This window comes from Rattus norvegicus, chromosome Y (genome assembly GCF_021556685.1).
Source record: "Rattus norvegicus strain SHRSP/BbbUtx chromosome Y, alternate assembly SHRSP_T2T, whole genome shotgun sequence".
NCBI classification, from domain to species: Eukaryota; Metazoa; Chordata; class Mammalia; order Rodentia; family Muridae; genus Rattus; species Rattus norvegicus.
The window spans coordinates 56,133,714-56,150,803 of NC_141555.1; the positions used below are offsets into that span (position 1 = coordinate 56,133,714).

General features: G+C 42.8%; 1 protein-coding gene across 1 annotated transcript; it reads right to left on the minus strand.

Annotated features, from left to right (window-relative positions):
* Nucleotides 1-522: 522 nt before the first annotated feature.
* On the minus strand, nt 523-2,838 carry LOC134484396 (Y-linked testis-specific protein 1-like). The gene is given in 2 exon segments (NM_001447534.1): nt 523-1,552; nt 2,666-2,838. A coding segment is annotated over 1 exon segment (891 nt). The 5' UTR covers nt 1,476-1,552; nt 2,666-2,838; the 3' UTR covers nt 523-584.
* Between the last annotated feature and the right edge of the window lie 14,252 nt (nt 2,839-17,090).

Sequence of the window (17,090 nt, forward strand, 5' to 3'; positions counted from 1 at the left end):
CCACCTTTAATTTCAGCTCCAGGGGACCTGACTATTCTTGTCTCTGTGGTCTCCTGTATTCATGCCCTTCCCTTAACCACATAATTAAAAATAATACATCTTCAGATGAGAAACAGGTTTCATTAGGTTTTGTTAGTCAAATAATCCCAGATCTTCTCTGATTCTGAGTCTGCTTGGATCAGTTTATTGGGTTTCCCCTTGAGTTCCAAGACCACCTCCCTGTTACCTGCCACTCTTTCACCAACTGGCTGTTTCTCCCTCAAACTTCACTTCAGAGAGTTTATCTATTTCTGGCCCTTCTCCACTGCTTCCTAAACATCCATTTTTTTCCCTGTGCCATCCCTGCTCCTCTAAGCCTGATCTCAAGCTCTTTTCTCTCCCTAAAGACCAGACCAGCTCTGTCCTGTTTGTTTTAGCCTATGTGAGAATAGACTTAATATTCACAGCCTTGACCTTTCAGGCTTCCTCTCCATGTTCCATCCACCACAGTCAGTCTCCTCCAAAGTGTTCACACACAAAAGGTCACATCGCACATTTTAATTTTAGAGCAAAAACAAATTCCAGAGGAAAAGATACTGGGGTTGTCAAAGGCCCTTGTGTATCTGAAACACAGAAAAACAAACATTTCCCCCAACCCTATAAATTCCCCATCCATGTCCCCCACACTTTGTGAATTTCACCTTTACGATCTTTTCCATCAGATTATAGACATAGATGTGGACATCACAATCAAACTTGATGAAGTACACGGAAGGCTTTGCTAGAACTTGGTAAACGACTTTGCTGATCTTTTTGGACCCGTCACTTCTGATGAACTGCACACATTGTCCTGTTAAGATGTCGCTGTCAACATCTGACTTCACCTCTACTGGAGTAATCTCTGGAATGATATGGATGTTACCTTCTGTGTAATCATCCAGGATCTGGTAGATGTATAGGACGGGATCTTTCTCATAGGTGATGTAAAACCAGTCCTTCATGATCGGCACCTGGGCTAGGACCACCACTCTCCAGTTGTCTCTAGAGCTATGTTTTCCCTCAAATTTATGCTCCAAAGCTCGGCCAACCATGGCACTTGCGAGATGGGCTTCTTTCACTTGAGGAAACACTACTTTGTGAGTCAAGATCTTATGTTTTAATATCCTCTCATCACTGTGAAGTGCCAGTCCATAGACGCAATCAATTCCATCATACTTGACCAGATAGAGGGAGGGACTGGTTGGCAGTTGATCTAGAATGATGGCCTTCCATTGGGTGACGGGGTCATCACATTTCTTCCATCCATGAGAAAATCTGCAGCCCACAATTGTCCCCAGGGCCTGGGAAGAAGGACTCCTCCTCCTCTGCTTCTGGAAGGATGGTGTGCTCATCCTCCTCAGAGAAATCCTCTTCTTCTTGGCTGAAGACCTAGTGTGGTAGGCCAAGGCACTCCTTGTCCACTGTCTTGTGGCTATCGTTCTGTGTTCAGGCTTCATACTTTCCCATGTCCTGGGTTTGAAGAGCTCACCTGCTTAAACCACACACAGTGCTGTTGCCTCTGTCATATGAGTGCCTGCAAGAATGATTGGGGAGGGGTGGGGAAGGGCGCTCAACCAAGTCTCTTGTCTAAGAGAACTTTGGAAAAGGTGAGGAAGGCGATGATAAACAGTTTTGAGCATCTGAATCTAATTCTGTCATAATCAGAAGTTCGTAGGAGGGCTGGGCAATGGTGGAGCACACCTTTAATTCTAGCACTCAAGAGGCAGAAGGAGGAAGACCTTTGTGAGATCAAGGCCAGGCTGGTCTACAGAATTAGTTCCAGAGTAGCCAAAGCTACCCACATAAAAACCCTCTCCCAAAAATCAAAATCTAAAGTTCAAACGGAAATGAAAAAATGGTTCTCTACAGCTCAGAATAACATATTCAGACACAATTCTTCAGCCCGAGGCACTTTGCCTCTGCTGAGGAACATCTTGAATGCCTAGGTCAGTGTGGGATTAAGTATCCCTGTCCCCACTTTAATCAAGCAGAAAAGAGAAAGGATAGCAAAGGAGCCAGAAGGGTGGCCACAGCCCTCTTCTACCCTCTAAATATGAGCTATGTGGCAACATCCACAAGTATCTGCCCAGAGACAATGCACACCAGTCCACTGGCTTTCTGTACTGTGCATCTTGACCGAGTCCCAGGTTTATTCCGCGATGCTGTTGCATCTTCAACCGCAACAAGAGTCTTTTGTGTAGGCAAAAACAGCCATTTAGGAATAATATCTCCTGGGGTTGGGATTTAACTCAGTGGTAGAGCAGTTGCCTAGCAAGCACAAGGCCCTGGGTTCGGTCCTCAGCTCCGAAAAAAACAACAAGAACAAAAAAAAAAAAGAAAACAAAATACAACAACAGCAACAACAACAACAACAACAACAACAACAACAACAACAAAAAAAAAAAAAACAAAGAAATACTATCTCCTAAAATGCACAGGCACAGAGAGGAGCTTTGGCATTTTAGTAGAGTTATGAATTAGATATTGTTATCAAAGTATAATAAACTCCGGAGACTGACTAGCCTAGACCATCCACCCAGCTCTCAAACGTGGAAGACATTAGAACATAAGGTTACTTGCTGTACGAGAGAAAACTTTTAGCTTTCTGGGATACAAGGGTCCCAGTTATCTTCATAAACCCATTTACCGAAAGAAAATATCCTAGTCGTCCAGATTCTGTCTTCTGAAACAGGTTAGGCACCAAAAGGCTGTTGAACAGTTGTGGGTTCAGGAGCTGAACTGGCTTTCACACAAAGCTGCGAAGATAGTGAACCCACCTTCAAGGTCGTCTAGCGCCTCCAATTGGAAGAGATGTGCAACATCCCCCCTTCTCTCTGTGACATCATTCAGGCTCTGCTTATGTCATAGAAGCCCTCTCAGGCCAGTTCCTTCCCTAGTTACGCTTAGAAACTTCCAGCATCTAGGTTTTAGCTTCTCGTGTATCCTCCTGACGACCCAAAATAAAGTCCCCACCCAATTATTCTGATGACTCGAGTCACAGTCTGCCCAAGTAGCTCTTTTCATGCATTTTTTTTTCTGAAAAAAGTCTTTGGTTTCTGAGTCACCAACATCCTTGGTGGTCATTTTCCCAGCTCCTTTCTTTCCTTTGGTTATCTTTAAGTCATTCTCCATATCAGAGAAAATGCTAGGCTCTCTCTCCGAGGCAGCCCACAGGATAGCACACCAAAATTAGCTTTATCAAAACCCACAATTAGAGGATGGCCACTTTTATTCAAACAAGACTGGAATTTGACAGGATTAAATACCTTGTATTGAAGTAAATGGCAATCATGAATTATGGATTCTTTGCAAAAAGCGAGGTAAATTAGCTCCTAGGCCTGCTTCCAAAGTCGGGATAAACTGATGACAAACCCGATATCGACCAGTCATATTTTAAATGTCTTTAAAATTTACCAGCACTTCTGGTTACATGGAATTTATTAGATCAAATGCACCAAAACAGGATGAAATAGATGAGGTATTTTTTTTTTAAATATGGGTAGACAGAATACTGGATGCAGGTTAAGTATGGAATTTACCTGTAAATTACAGCGCACTTTAATTTTTTGTGTCACATAGTTCTCCAGATCTTCAAAAGGATTCTTTCAGAACCCTCCCCTGTCCCCACTACACTCTGACCATCCCTTACCTCTTCCCAATAATTCCCTTCCTCTTTAACATAATTTTTTTAAATGTACTTAGAGCTTAACACTTATGGCAACTTTTAAAAATATGTCCACTTTTCTAAGTGCACCGTAATCTTTTTCTCCCTTCTATCGTAGTTTTAAGCACATTTTCCTTCACACTTTGAGTTTTACTCTATCTCTGCTCTTATGACTTCTCTGCCATTATGTGACTGTTGGTTTACTATGTGGCTGACCTCAATGTGTGGTTGACTCAAATGACGTGATTTTTCCCCCTTTTCTCCCCTTCATCTTCCTTCTCTAGGCACCTGCTGAGATTTACAGCCTTGGGGAATTTTTAAGCCTGGAAAGCAAACACACACACACACACACACACACACACACACACACACACACACACGTACAGACACGCACACACATACACAATTATGCACATATTCACAGAAACACTTCTCTGGTTGAGAACATAATTGTTTTTATCATGAGGGAACTAGCACAAGATCCAAGCCCAGTCTCCCGAGGCGTTGTCCCATCTTAGAGCCATTTCTTTAAGACAGCACTTCCCGTGTGTCACATTTTTCTTCAACAATTGAAACAGACTTGTTTGCTGCACTGTTTGGTTTTCCTGCTACTTTGGAGATCCTGGAACATCAGACATGACGAAAGTTCTCCCCCACACACCCAAACTACAGCACTGGTATCTGTGTAGAGGAAATAGGAGAGACAGAAACCAAAAAGGAAAAAAAAACTGTTGTTGTTTGGGGAAGAGTCATATAAGTAGGCCAAGCAGATTTTGGACTTCCTATGTAGCCCAGGTTGGCCTTGGCCTTACTATGTAGCCCAGGCTGGCCATGGACTTGCTCTGTAGCCCAGGCTGGCCTTGGATTTACGATGTAGCCCAGGCTTTCTTTGGCCTTACTATGTAGCCCATGCTGGATTTGAACTTGTGATCTTCGTGAGTATTGAGAATATAGGTATGCACTACCACACTCAGCTTTGCCTCTGTTATTTTAAGTGACACAGCTGTGGCCCCTCATTTGCCAGCCTCCCTCAACATTAACAACAGCATCCACAATCACATACTAGAATAATCCCATCCTTATCTCATCTGTTAAGGTCGGAATTTACAGAACAGAGAGTAAGCAGGGTCCTTCTCCTTATTAGAACAGATTTGTGTGGAGGGATTTGAGTGATTGTTTGAGTGATCCAGTCATACCTTAACCTGGTTCTGATATTATGACCAAGACGAAAAAAATAAGAAAACAAAAGTAAAGGAGTTGGGTCCAACACCGGGACTTGACCCTTAACAATTGAGGAGATGGCTCTGAGGTCTCAGGTAAATGATGGGTAGGATTTGTGGCCCACACAGAATCCCAGTCCAGGAAGTTTGAGATAGGGCAGATTCCCAGGGCAAGATAGCTGTCAAGACTAGTCATATTGGTGAACTCTGGGTTTGACTGAGAAATGTTGGTTCAATGAATAAGGTAGAAGAGAAATGGATTAGTCCCTACATTATACACTCCACGTGCATGCATGTACACACAAACACAGACACAGATACACACACACAGACACACACAGACACACACAGACACACACACACACACACACACACACACACACACTCTCACACACACACACAGGAACAAAACATAAATCCTTGGACTTAAGGCATTGCCTCAATTGTAGTAGCACATAGTAGGAGGTGGGAATCTAAATAAGTGTACCTTTCCACCACCACAATGACCAACATAATTATGAACCCTCAACCCTGGATCTGTACAATCTGCTGAGGAATCCCAGATGTTTAGTTTAGTCTCCTCGCTCTCTAACATATTCTGTTATTTGGTTTCAGGAATCCTGAGCTGGTGCTCCGCTGACTTGAGCCTTACTCCCACTCTTGCATCCAAGACAACTTTCAGCTGCCACATGTACTGATCCTTTGAATTCCCTGCAAAAGTACCCTGACTTGCATTTCACACGAGGCCATGCCATGAAGCCAGAGAAAGTGCGGTTTTCTTACTCTGCCATTTATTATATTAGCGTATTGGGAAATTGGCTCTACATTTAAATCTCACTTCCCTCATGTAAAATTGAGCAGGCGAACAATTCCAGTTCATCAGATCTACATTAGGAGTGAGTTAATAAAACATATCAAAATGATTACTGCCAGTGTGTTTTATGAATGATAAGCAGTATTACTTATATGATTTGTAACATTGGTAATTATGGTACATGGAACGTAATGGTTTTCATTACCTTTGCACAGATGATGCGAGGAAAGCATCTAGGATGCAGAAATGCTTCCTTTTTTGCTTTATTTCCTAGAAGCATTTCTTTCTGATCCAATTATTTTTTTAAAAGTTACTTTCCACTCCATCTCCCCTTAGGTGAGTAGGTTAGAACAGGGTTTGGTGAGAGGGGTTATAAAATATTGTGTTACAGAGTATATCTACAAGATCAACTGTTGAGTTCAAATGGAGGCACCCTCCATGGATAAGCCATGATATCCCTGAAGCTATTGATCTCTTTTCTTTTTTTATTTTCATTGATTTCTTTTGATGGCTAGTTTTGGAAGAAAGAACCTCGGTTGAGGAGCTTCCTCCATCAGATTGGCCTTGACTACGTCTAGGTGGCATTTCCTTGACTGTTAACTGATGTTGGAGAGCCTGTTCTACTGTGGGCAGGACCACGCTATGCAGGTGTGTCTTGATTCTGTAAAGGTAGTTGAATGTGAGCTTAGAAGCAAGCCAGTGAGAAGTCTCTGTAGTTTCTGTTTCCCAATCCAGTCTTGGTTTTCCTTGATGATGGGCTGGAACAGATAAGATGAAATAAAGATTTCTCTTCCCAAGCTAGCTTGGGTGACTGTATTTATCAGAGCAACAGAGAACCAAAATTAAGCAAAAATCACAGTGCCAGATGTGGGATATCTTCCTGAAAGTTGCTGACCATCGAGATCACAAAAGCCCTCACAACCTTACAGGTTGTTGCCATAGTTCTTTGTAGTAATCCAGAACTTGATGGTAAGACCCTATTGCTGAGGATACTGAATCCTTTTGGTCACAGGTCACAGAAGGGTCAATATAAAGCTGAGGTGGAAGCATCCTCTATAATGGCTTGCCTTCATGATTCAAGAAAGTGCTATGTAGGCTTCCATGGGAGAAAATCATCTACAAATTTACTCGAGGGTGAACCATTCAAGCTAAAATGTCAGCCAAGATGTGCCCCTAATTTGTTAGTGCCATCACAGTCATGGGAGTACCCAGTGGCTTTCCAATTGGATACAAGTCGTATTCCACACGAGGGAATACACACCAGGTTCTGTAAAGTTATCAAGAACCTATGGTTAGGGTGATATATGCCCTATGAAAGAACCTAATGCTAAATACATTGTCGAACTTACTTCCAAACATCCATATTTGTATCTACAGATCAGCGTTGCACTCAGCTCTCATCAGAGAAGAAGCCTCTGACTACCATAGGCAGAGACATACAAGCTAGACAATGTGCTGGGAATCAGTGGTGTTTAACTGTTCAGGTGGAAATAGGACAGCTAATTCTTCTCCTCCACAGCTCAGAGAACATCATGAAAGAGTGGGTAGAAGGAATATATGAACCAGAAGATGGGGAAGGGGACAGAAAAAGGATATCCTTTAGATTGGACCTAGTCATTGAACTCTTCAACTTATTGTGGCTATGGTCATGGGCGCAAGACTAGGCCACTCAATACTTCATTACAGATGGGAGAGGCCATAAAGTCCATCCACTCCCTTGGCAATCAACATTTATTGGAGGAGGGGTTCTATCCTGCAGGCTTAGATTTTTCAAGACCTACTTTAGTAAGAGTTCTTAAACGCTTTAACCTTCTTTTAGCCCACCATCCACCAGTGGTAGTGAAAAGGAAATGACAATAGGGCAAACAATGGACAATGTGGACCTGCTTCGAAAATGGTTCTCTGGGGCGATTTAAACCTTCATCATCAGGATATCAGTTCAGTTGACGTGAGTCAGCAGAGGTGGGTCAATCTACTTGCAAACACCATTCACAAATCACCAAGGACAGTTCAACCCAGAAAAAATTGCTGAGCTCTTCCAATTGGCCTGGGATCGAGGAGGCAGCAAGAAGCCATTGATTTATCACCACAAGAAGTTCCCTGGTGCTTTTCTCTCTACAAAGCCATGGCAAACAATGGTCAGTGAAGAAAGAAAGGTGAACCAATTCCAAAGCATGGTCAATGAAGACCAGATTCATCAAAGTCCATTGAGCATCAACGAAGAGTGGCAAGGCAAGCCAATTCCATGGTGTTGCCCACTGTTGTCCAGGGTTATACTCGTACCCTTTCTAAACGTCACATGCCCTTTTCTCAGGCAGCTACCAGAAACACCATGTGTTTGTTCTCAGCAAAACATCCTCTCCGAAGACAGTTTCCAGAACAACATACATGACACAGTTGAGTCTGCAAAGAAACCAGAATTTTCTCCTTCACTACCTTCTTCATTCCTGTACACATAGATATGTTGTTCTGTCGAATTCCTCTGTGCTCATGTAATTAATTAAACTTAGGGATTACACGCATAAAAGAGACATGAAATAGGAGGGGGGACTTATTCAAAATATCGGTGCCAATTGGAGAGGGAATGGAGTGAGAGAAGGGGTTGACCTAGGGGATGACGGAGGATGATTAGGAAGGAAGCAAGGGTGAAATGAAGGATAGGATGGGAGAATGAGGGAGGAGGATGAGGGAAGGGAATTGGGAAGGGAAATCCAGAAAGTAAATTTCTAAAACTCATTATATAAGTATAGGAAATTGTTAAACAAAACATCAAAATTGTCTTTTTTAAAAAAAAAAAAGTTTAATGGTTCTCTTTATAGAGGGTCAATCATTACAACTTTGGGCTCATTTTGTTGGATCAATTTTGTCTTATGGCTTTTTTTTCCTTCGTGCAAATTGTCAGATGTGAAGTTTTAGTTCGAGTCAGTGCCCTCCAGGGTTCTGTGTAAATGAAAAATCAAGTCAATAAACACTTTGTATTTATCGTCAAAATCCCAGTGAGTTTTCTTTAGTAATATTCTTTTTATCACACTCCACCCACAGCCCGTCTCAAAATGCTGCCTGAATTAAGTCCCTACCACTGAATGGGACACAAGTTCAAACCAGTGGTCGTGGGAAGAACAACTAAAAGCAAACAAAGTAACAAGGAGCAAAACTTCTTCCCTCTGCATCTGGGATTACATTTTATGGTTTTGGAGAGTCTACTACACTGAATAAAATGAAAGAGTAGAGTCTGAGGTGGTGTTTAACTTAGTGAAGAAAGGCAGGAATAGCCGAATATGGGGAGTAGGCCGGTTTAGGCTGTCAGGGCTTTTCCTCTTTTGAAGATGTATGTAAACACCAAAGTTGAGAATGAAGAGAACCTCCAAGTGAAAACAGCTATGCCAAATTTCATGAATACAAGAGCATTTGTATCACACTGACTGAACATTCACACAAATAAATCACACCACAAGTTTGTATGCATATTGGCACACATCAAATGTTGCTGTGTTTGGGGGATTGTATAAACAATGATTGTGTGTGACTGGAGAGGTGGCTTGGAAGTTGAGAACCGTTATTGCTCTTGCAGAGGACTTGAGTTCAGACCCTGGCAAAAACATGGTGGCTCACAAGCATTGATTACTCTTGTTTAGTTCTGTGCCCTGCTACTCTCTCTCTTGTTTTGATGAATACACCTGTGGTCGTGAGGGAAACAGACTTGAGCCCTGTGGCCTCCCATGTCTTATTGACAGCTATACCTGCTTTTCTTCCCTAAGTTTCTTGTGGCTTCTGTATATGTATCTTTTATACAGATACATAAAACTAAGGGAAACACCTATATATGTTATTTAAAACAAGGAAACAAAGAAACAAAGAAAGAAAGAAAGCTGAACACCCTCCAGGTCTGCAATGTGACCATCACACTCCAGTTGCTCTGCTTTCCCCATCATGATGTATGGTACCAGCTCAAACAATGAGTCAAAGTAAACACTTCCTGTCTCTTTTTTTATTGTAATTTTATGTATTTAAATTTCAAATGGTATCCCCTTTCCTGGATCCCCTCTCTCCCATTCTCTCTCCCACTGCTTCAGTGATGTTGCTTTTCTTAACACCTACTCCCATCTCAACACTCTGCCATTCCCTCACATTGGGGAAATGAGCCTTCAGAGGACAAGGGCTTCTCCTCCTATTGATGACAGACAATGCCATCCTCTGCTATATATGTGGCTGGAGCCTTTGGACCATCCATGTGTACTCTTCGGTTGGTGGATTAGTCTCTGGGAGATCTGTGGGGGTCTGGTTGGTTGATACCATTGCTCTTCCCATGGGGATGCAACCCCCTTCAGCTCCTCCGGTCCATTCTTTAACTCCTCCTCCATTGGGGTCCTGCTGCTCGGTCTAATGATTAGCTGTAAGCATCCTCATCTGTATCAGCAAGTCTCTGGCAAAGCCTATCAGGAGACATCCATATCAGACTCCAGTCAACAAGTACTCCTATCTTCATTAAGTTTTTGCTTTGTATTTTTTCATAGCAACAACAAGAAGAATCAATATGCTCCCTCTTCATATCCGGGCCATGTGAATTAGAATCAGTGCTTCACTGAGCCCAGTAGGGTTCACTTGGCTCCATCCACAGAGCCTGTAGTGGGCATGGACCCTCAAACGGACATGGTCAACATTGACTTTTGATGATGTATTCTCTTTGTGAGAAACAAAACTTCATGTCATTGATAAATACAATCAAGGAGGGTATCGCATGTAATTATCCTAGAGTCTATTTTTTGTATACTTATTCTCAGCAGCCCTCGTTTGGAGTCAGGGACAGTGTGAGGCGCCAAAACATCTCAGTTCTATGGAACACATTCTGCATTCCGTGACATCATAGAACTTGGTCCTGGAATGCAAATTCTTAGCTCAAATATCTAGCTCTTCCTTTCAGGTGTAGCTGTGTCTTGGGTCTATGACTTATAACATGAATCAAAACCTATAGGTTTGGGAGAAAAATGGTCTCATATTAATGGGAAATGTATCTGACATGCATGCCTTCGATATACTTTTCCAAGTGAAATTTATGGAAGGAAAGGTGTGATCAGACACACAAAAGACAACCTAAATCCTAAATTCAAATTCTTTGAGTGTTGTCCTAATGCAGCTCTGTGTGTGTGTGTTTGTGTGTGTGTGTGTGTGTGTTTGTGTGTGTGTGTGTGTTTGTGTGTGTGTGTGTTTGTGTGTGTGTGTACACATATTTCTGTGTATGTGCATGAGGAGAACAGAGGCAGACCCTGCACATCTCTTCATTCATCTTCCTCCTCTTTAGTTTTTGAGACAAAGTCTCTTACTGAACCCAAAACTCACTGATCCTGGCTATCATAGGCACCCCACACATGTTATCCCTTTTTCTGCTTCTCCACTTTCCCATTTCCCTCTCCCCTTGCTACTATGAGGATGAACTACCTCCCACCCACTCCCACCTCAACACCCTGGCATTCCCCCACACTGGGGAAATGAGCCTTCACAGGACCAAGGTATTCTCCTCCTATTGATGCCAGACAATGCCATCCTCTGCTATATATGTGGCTGGAGCCATGGCACCCTCCATGTGTCCTGTCATTATCCCTCCAATCATGGGTTATGGGTTGTCATGCAGGTGCTGGTAATTTCACAGCAGGCACTGCTTCCCAAAAAACTATCTAACCAGCTTGCATTTTATCCCATATTACTGGCATGCTGGAGATACTGTATTTTGTTTAGTTGGCCCATAGCTAGACCCTCTTTCTTGAACTATAAATCAGTGATCTACCTTCCTAAAGCTGCCACCCTTTAAGACATTTCCTATGTTGTTACCACCCTTGATGACAAAATTATTCTTGTTGCTACTTCATAGTTATAGTTTTCCCACTGTTATGAATTGTAGTAGGTAATCATTTTGGAGACTGAAATTTGTCAAAGGAAACATGACAACACACAGGTTGTGAACCGCAGCTATAACCGGTTGGTAGCAAGATATATTTGAAGGACAAACTGGGGAAGAGAACCACCATCCCTGGGTCCTAAGGGCATAGTTTCATTGACCTAGCTTACCTCTTCACCTCCTTAAATATGGAGTCAAGGAAGGAGAGTTTGTCACATTGAATAAAACACACCTTAACGGAGACACATGATGGTTCATTGTTGCTACCATCTTGTAATTTCCTTCCTCAAAACCCCACATTTTAAAAATCATCGAAAGCAAAGAAAATAGGCACACAGATATGTCTCTGTGAGGTACTGCCCACAATTCATTTCGTTCACCTTGCCCTCAACTTTAGAATACTGCAAGCATTAGCCATTTGAGAAATCCACTTACTGCTCATGTTTTGTTGAAGAAAAAAATAATCAAGCTAAATAGAACAATAGAGATGGAGTGTACAGGACGGGTTGGGGGTTTAGTGCTCTTAAGGAAAGCTCGCAAAAAGTGAGGTATGACAATATACCTCAGCTGACTCAGAAGCAAACAGGTGAGGACCATAGGAAGCCTTGGGCATGAACAACAGGGATGAAGGTGTCTTTCCAAGGCAGGGAGACAGAGCAGAGCACCCTTCCTTGGTCTTGTTGAAGTGAGGAAGCTAGTGGTTATCAACTTAAGTCATCCCACACTGAGCCGGCTTGTGAAGTTCTGGACCCGTAGACTCTCCAGTGCCTGAGGTTGAAATGCAGCTGCCCCCCCCACCACCATAGGAACAAGCACCTGTTCCAAGGAGAGGTGCTTGAAGACTTCATTCTTTGAAGCCATCTTCTTTGAAGGGCAGGTCTCCAATTCCTTAGCAAGAAAGGCATCATGTATTCAACCTTCAAGACCCATCTAGAAGATCTTGGCCAGGGCATCTGGCTTCCTGAACTGATGTCTCCAACATGTTTACTAAAGTCTAAGTTTAGCAGTTTTCGCCGGATTACCTGTGCCTTATCTAGAGTGGAAAAAGGGAATGAATTCTGGCTTATCTGAGTCCCTGGAGGTAGTAGCTGCTTATAGAGTGCAGGTGAAGGAATTATAAACATGAAAGTGCTAATCCATTCTTCGGGTGCGAACTTCTCTAACTTTTTATACATATTTTTAATCATTTAATAAAGTAAGTCAGTATCCCAGACAGGATGAGTGTCTGGCTTATGCACCACCCTCTCTTTTTATCCTAACTCCTGGCTGCTCAGGCTGTGATATCCATTGGAAGTAGAGTCACTGCAGATGTAAGTGGTTATAATGAAGGCCACACTGGAATGTGCTGGTCCCCTAATCAAATATGATCATCGACCCTATCAGAATAGAAGTGTTAGTGGGCTGAATGGCAGACAGGATGAATGGGACCCGATGACAGGGTGTGGTTGAATGGGAGCTGGCTTTATTTCTCAACCACGAGTTTGGGCTTTAGCCTGAGGTTCTAGTAAGCACTGCAGAATTTTTATCAGGGATTTCCTTTCAGGGATCCCTCAAGATGATCCCCTGTGGATGTACAGATGAGGACCTAGAGGAGGCTGCAAGGGCTGTCAGCTCAAGCAACATTGAAAGCTGTTGGCATTGCAAAAGGCATATGCTGCAGAGTGCAGGCCAGCAGAGACAGTGACTGAGGCAGTTAGTGCATCAGAGCAGACCCCCCACACACACACTATCTTTCTGCCATGCTTGACTTACATGTACAACAGACCGTCAAAATCCTATCTGAGTGAAGGGACACCATTGCACTAAGAAACGAACACTGTATAGTACGAGACACAATGGATGGTAAGATGTTTCACAATGATGGGAAACTAAAATAATGTCAATTAAGATGGTTTGCATTCCTCTTAGAGTACCCGGGTTCAGTTCCCAGCAACTATATCAGATGGTCCACAACTCTAGGGAGTCTGATGCACTCTTCTGATCTCAGTGGGTCACTGCACATGTGTGTACATACATACATACATACATACATACATATATACATACATACATACATACTACAAATATATACACACATACATACTATACACATACTACATACATACACATATATATTATACCAGTGGGTTACTCAGTAAATACTATCCTTGGTCAGTGGATTACTCATGCCCTCAGGAACCCTCAGAGGAAGTGGAACTGTCCATTTCTCCTTCTCTGTCAGTTCCCTTCTGGGGTCTAGGGCCCTCTAATTGACTGAAGCCTTTGTATGATCTTTGAGTTTCTGAAGCATTTCTGTAACACGAGCATCAGGTTTTTTGAATATCTGGTCTTCATAGGGTTTTGAGCATCTGAACTTGTGCCGAGTCCATCTAAGTAGTCCCGGGGGTGGAAAGTCGCTCGGGCGTCAGCTGTTCAAGTGCTTCCCCCGTTGGGGTAGGATGTTATAATCCGGTTGAGATACACTGAAGGCATTCTCAAGCGGCAGAGGCTGGGAACCCTTCAAGTTCTTCCCCCATTGGAGTCTGGTGTGATAATCCGCTTGGGGGACACTGAATGGGCTTCCAGTATGTGGAGGCTGGGAATCCTTCAACTGATTCCCCCGTTGCACTCCGGTGTTATAATCATCTTGAGGGACTCTGAAGGGGTTCCCAGACCAATGAGGCTGGGAAATTGTTGGTGCATTTACAGAGGGTAAAGTCCGGGATGAGGCTTTCTGTCCTCTCTAAACACTACCACGTGAAGGGGCAGTGAAAGTACTTGGCAGTTGTGAGTCTTGGTGAGCATAACGTGAGCTTTATCCTTTGAGTATTTCTGTCTCTCTCTCTCCCGAGAACTGTGGGCAAGTCTGTAAGGCAAAGCAGGTAAATTTCGAGTGACTATTGAACTCCGGAAACAACCAAAGCTCGAGAGGGGCTGTCCTCGAGTTTGCACGAGTCAGTCGCGAGTTCTGCACGGGGCAGTCGTGAGGTCTGCACGGCCCAGCCAGGATATGCCTCACTTGTCAGTTCTGCTTGTAGTAGCGGGGCGATCATCCAAGCTTTCTGAATGAGGAGGAACCATGTCGACTCTCTTCCTTTGAATCCGGAATGCCACCTGTTTTCTACACACTGTCAGACGTATTGACAACTGATTCCTGAAGGAGCAACATGAATGGAAAGGGCAAAGGGTGCTTAGGAGTCTGTGCTGTCAAGCGCCGCTTACACCAGCATTGGTTCAGTGATGTGTCTTGGAACCTCATAAACCAATGAGAAAGGCTGATCCAGACCCTTGCTCTTCAGAGACTGCAGGGACTAGAAAATCACTGGTTGACTGTGTTAGGGAATGAACATATGAAAGGATTTGAATAGAGCGTAGGGTACATCGTGTTGCTATTAGAATTCCATGTGAGTTTCAGGTGTTACTGTGACGCTTCCACCTTGATGTCTCACTATTTTTTTCCTAAAACCCTTAATATTCCTTCAGTGATGATATTTTTGAAATATCGAGTATGCTACACCATGTCAAGTATTTTCTCTAGTCACATATATTGAAATTCTAAATGTCTCTTGACATTGTATGCAGTTGCCTAGCCAGAAGTCCTGGGATGCTTTTAATACTGGTAAGTTGATTGAACACACACTGTTTGTGTTACAAGCTTTGCTTGTAAATAATTCTTTTGGTGACCCCATTTAGATTGTACAAATGCCCTCTGCTTTTCACAGACATTTCTACAATCACCCTTGCTTGGAGAAAGGAGTTAAGTGTTATGCCTTCTTTGAATGAGGAGGAAGATCTAAGGCTACACTCCTCAGAGAAACAAGGTGTCAGGTATTGAAGGAAGAAATATCCATCTAGGCAACAATAAATATTCCAAGCAAACCTGTACAGTAAAGTAATGTATGGGAAATACCACTCCTCTTTTAGTAGTATTATCTACCATTGTATTTGTTTATATTTCAAATATTACCCATTTTCCATAAACCCCATCTCCACATATTCCTCCTCTTTGTCTCTAAGAAGGTGACTCCATAAGCCCCATGCATTCTTTCCTCACCCCTCTAGAATCACTCTTCTCTGGGACATCAAGAATCCAAAGGAACAAGTGCTTCCCCTTCCACTGATGTGAGATTCGGCAGTCCTCTCCTACATATGTAGGATAGCAGACCACGAATAATCTATGGTTGGTGGTTAGGTCCATGGGAGCCCTGAGGGGTCTGGTTAATTGATATTGTTGTTAATTATAGTTTCTATCAGCTCCATCATCCCTTCCCCTACATCTTACATTGGTATCTGTAGGCTCATTTGAATCGTGGCTGTGAATATCTGAATCTGTATCACTCAGGTGCTGTCAGAGCCTCTCAGAGGACAGCCATCCCAGACTCCTGTTCGCAAGCATGTCTCAGCATCAGCAACAGTTCCCATTTTGGTGTCTGCAGATGTCTGAATGGCCTTTCTTACAACCTCTGCTACATATTTACTCCTGCATTTCAATAGACACGGATACCTCTGATTTAATAAGAGATGGGTGAGTGGTCCCATCCTTACACTGGGGGCCATGTCTATCTACTGCAGGTGGTGCCTTCAGGTTCAATTTCACTGTTGTTGTTGATGTTGGCTAATGTCATCACTGTTGAGTCCAGAGAACCTGTTGCAGCCATAGTATCTGGGACATCCTAGAGGATAACCCCATCCTCCAATGTTCCTTCTTTCTATGCTCATTCTCCTTGTCCTCTGTGCTTCTCTCCTGTCTCTTCCCACATCTTATCCTGCTCTCCTGTTTTTCCATTTAACTCCCTTCTCCCTCACAGGGTCCTTCCTCCATGTGCCTCCCATGATAATTTTCTTCCCCCTTCTAATTGGGATTGAAGCTGTCCCTCTCTGTCCTTTCTTGTTGAGCTGCAGAGAATATATGAGTTTTTTATGGATATTCTGAGCTCTTAGGCTAATTTCCACTTACAAGTGAATGCATTCATTGTGCCTTTATTTGTGTTTTTGTTACTTCCATCAGGATGATATTTTCTAGTTTTATCCATTTGATATGGTCTCTTTAAAGTCTCATGTAATTGTTTAAGGGATTTTTGTGTTTGCTCTGTAAGGGCTTCTTTCTCTTTACATCTGTTGTCCAGTATTTCTTTGATAGAATTCTTTATTTCCTTCTTAAAATCCTTTAACCTCATCATGTTAAGTGATTTGAAGTACAAACATTTCTTTTTCTTTTCTGTTGTGTTGAGGGTATCCTAGCCTTGTGTTGGTGTGAGATCTGGGATCTGATGAAATCATATAACCTTGGTTTATATTGCTTAGGCTATTATACTTCCCTCTTGCCATCTCGTTATCTCTGGTGTTAGCTGGTTTTACTGTCTCTGACAATGGATTGATCCTCCTGTAAGCCTATGTATCAGGACTCCAGGGACACTACTTCTCTCCTGAATGATCTTGTGTACCAAGAGCTGTGGATCAGGTTCAGCGATCTAGAAAAGATAGAAACCAGAAGTATCATGT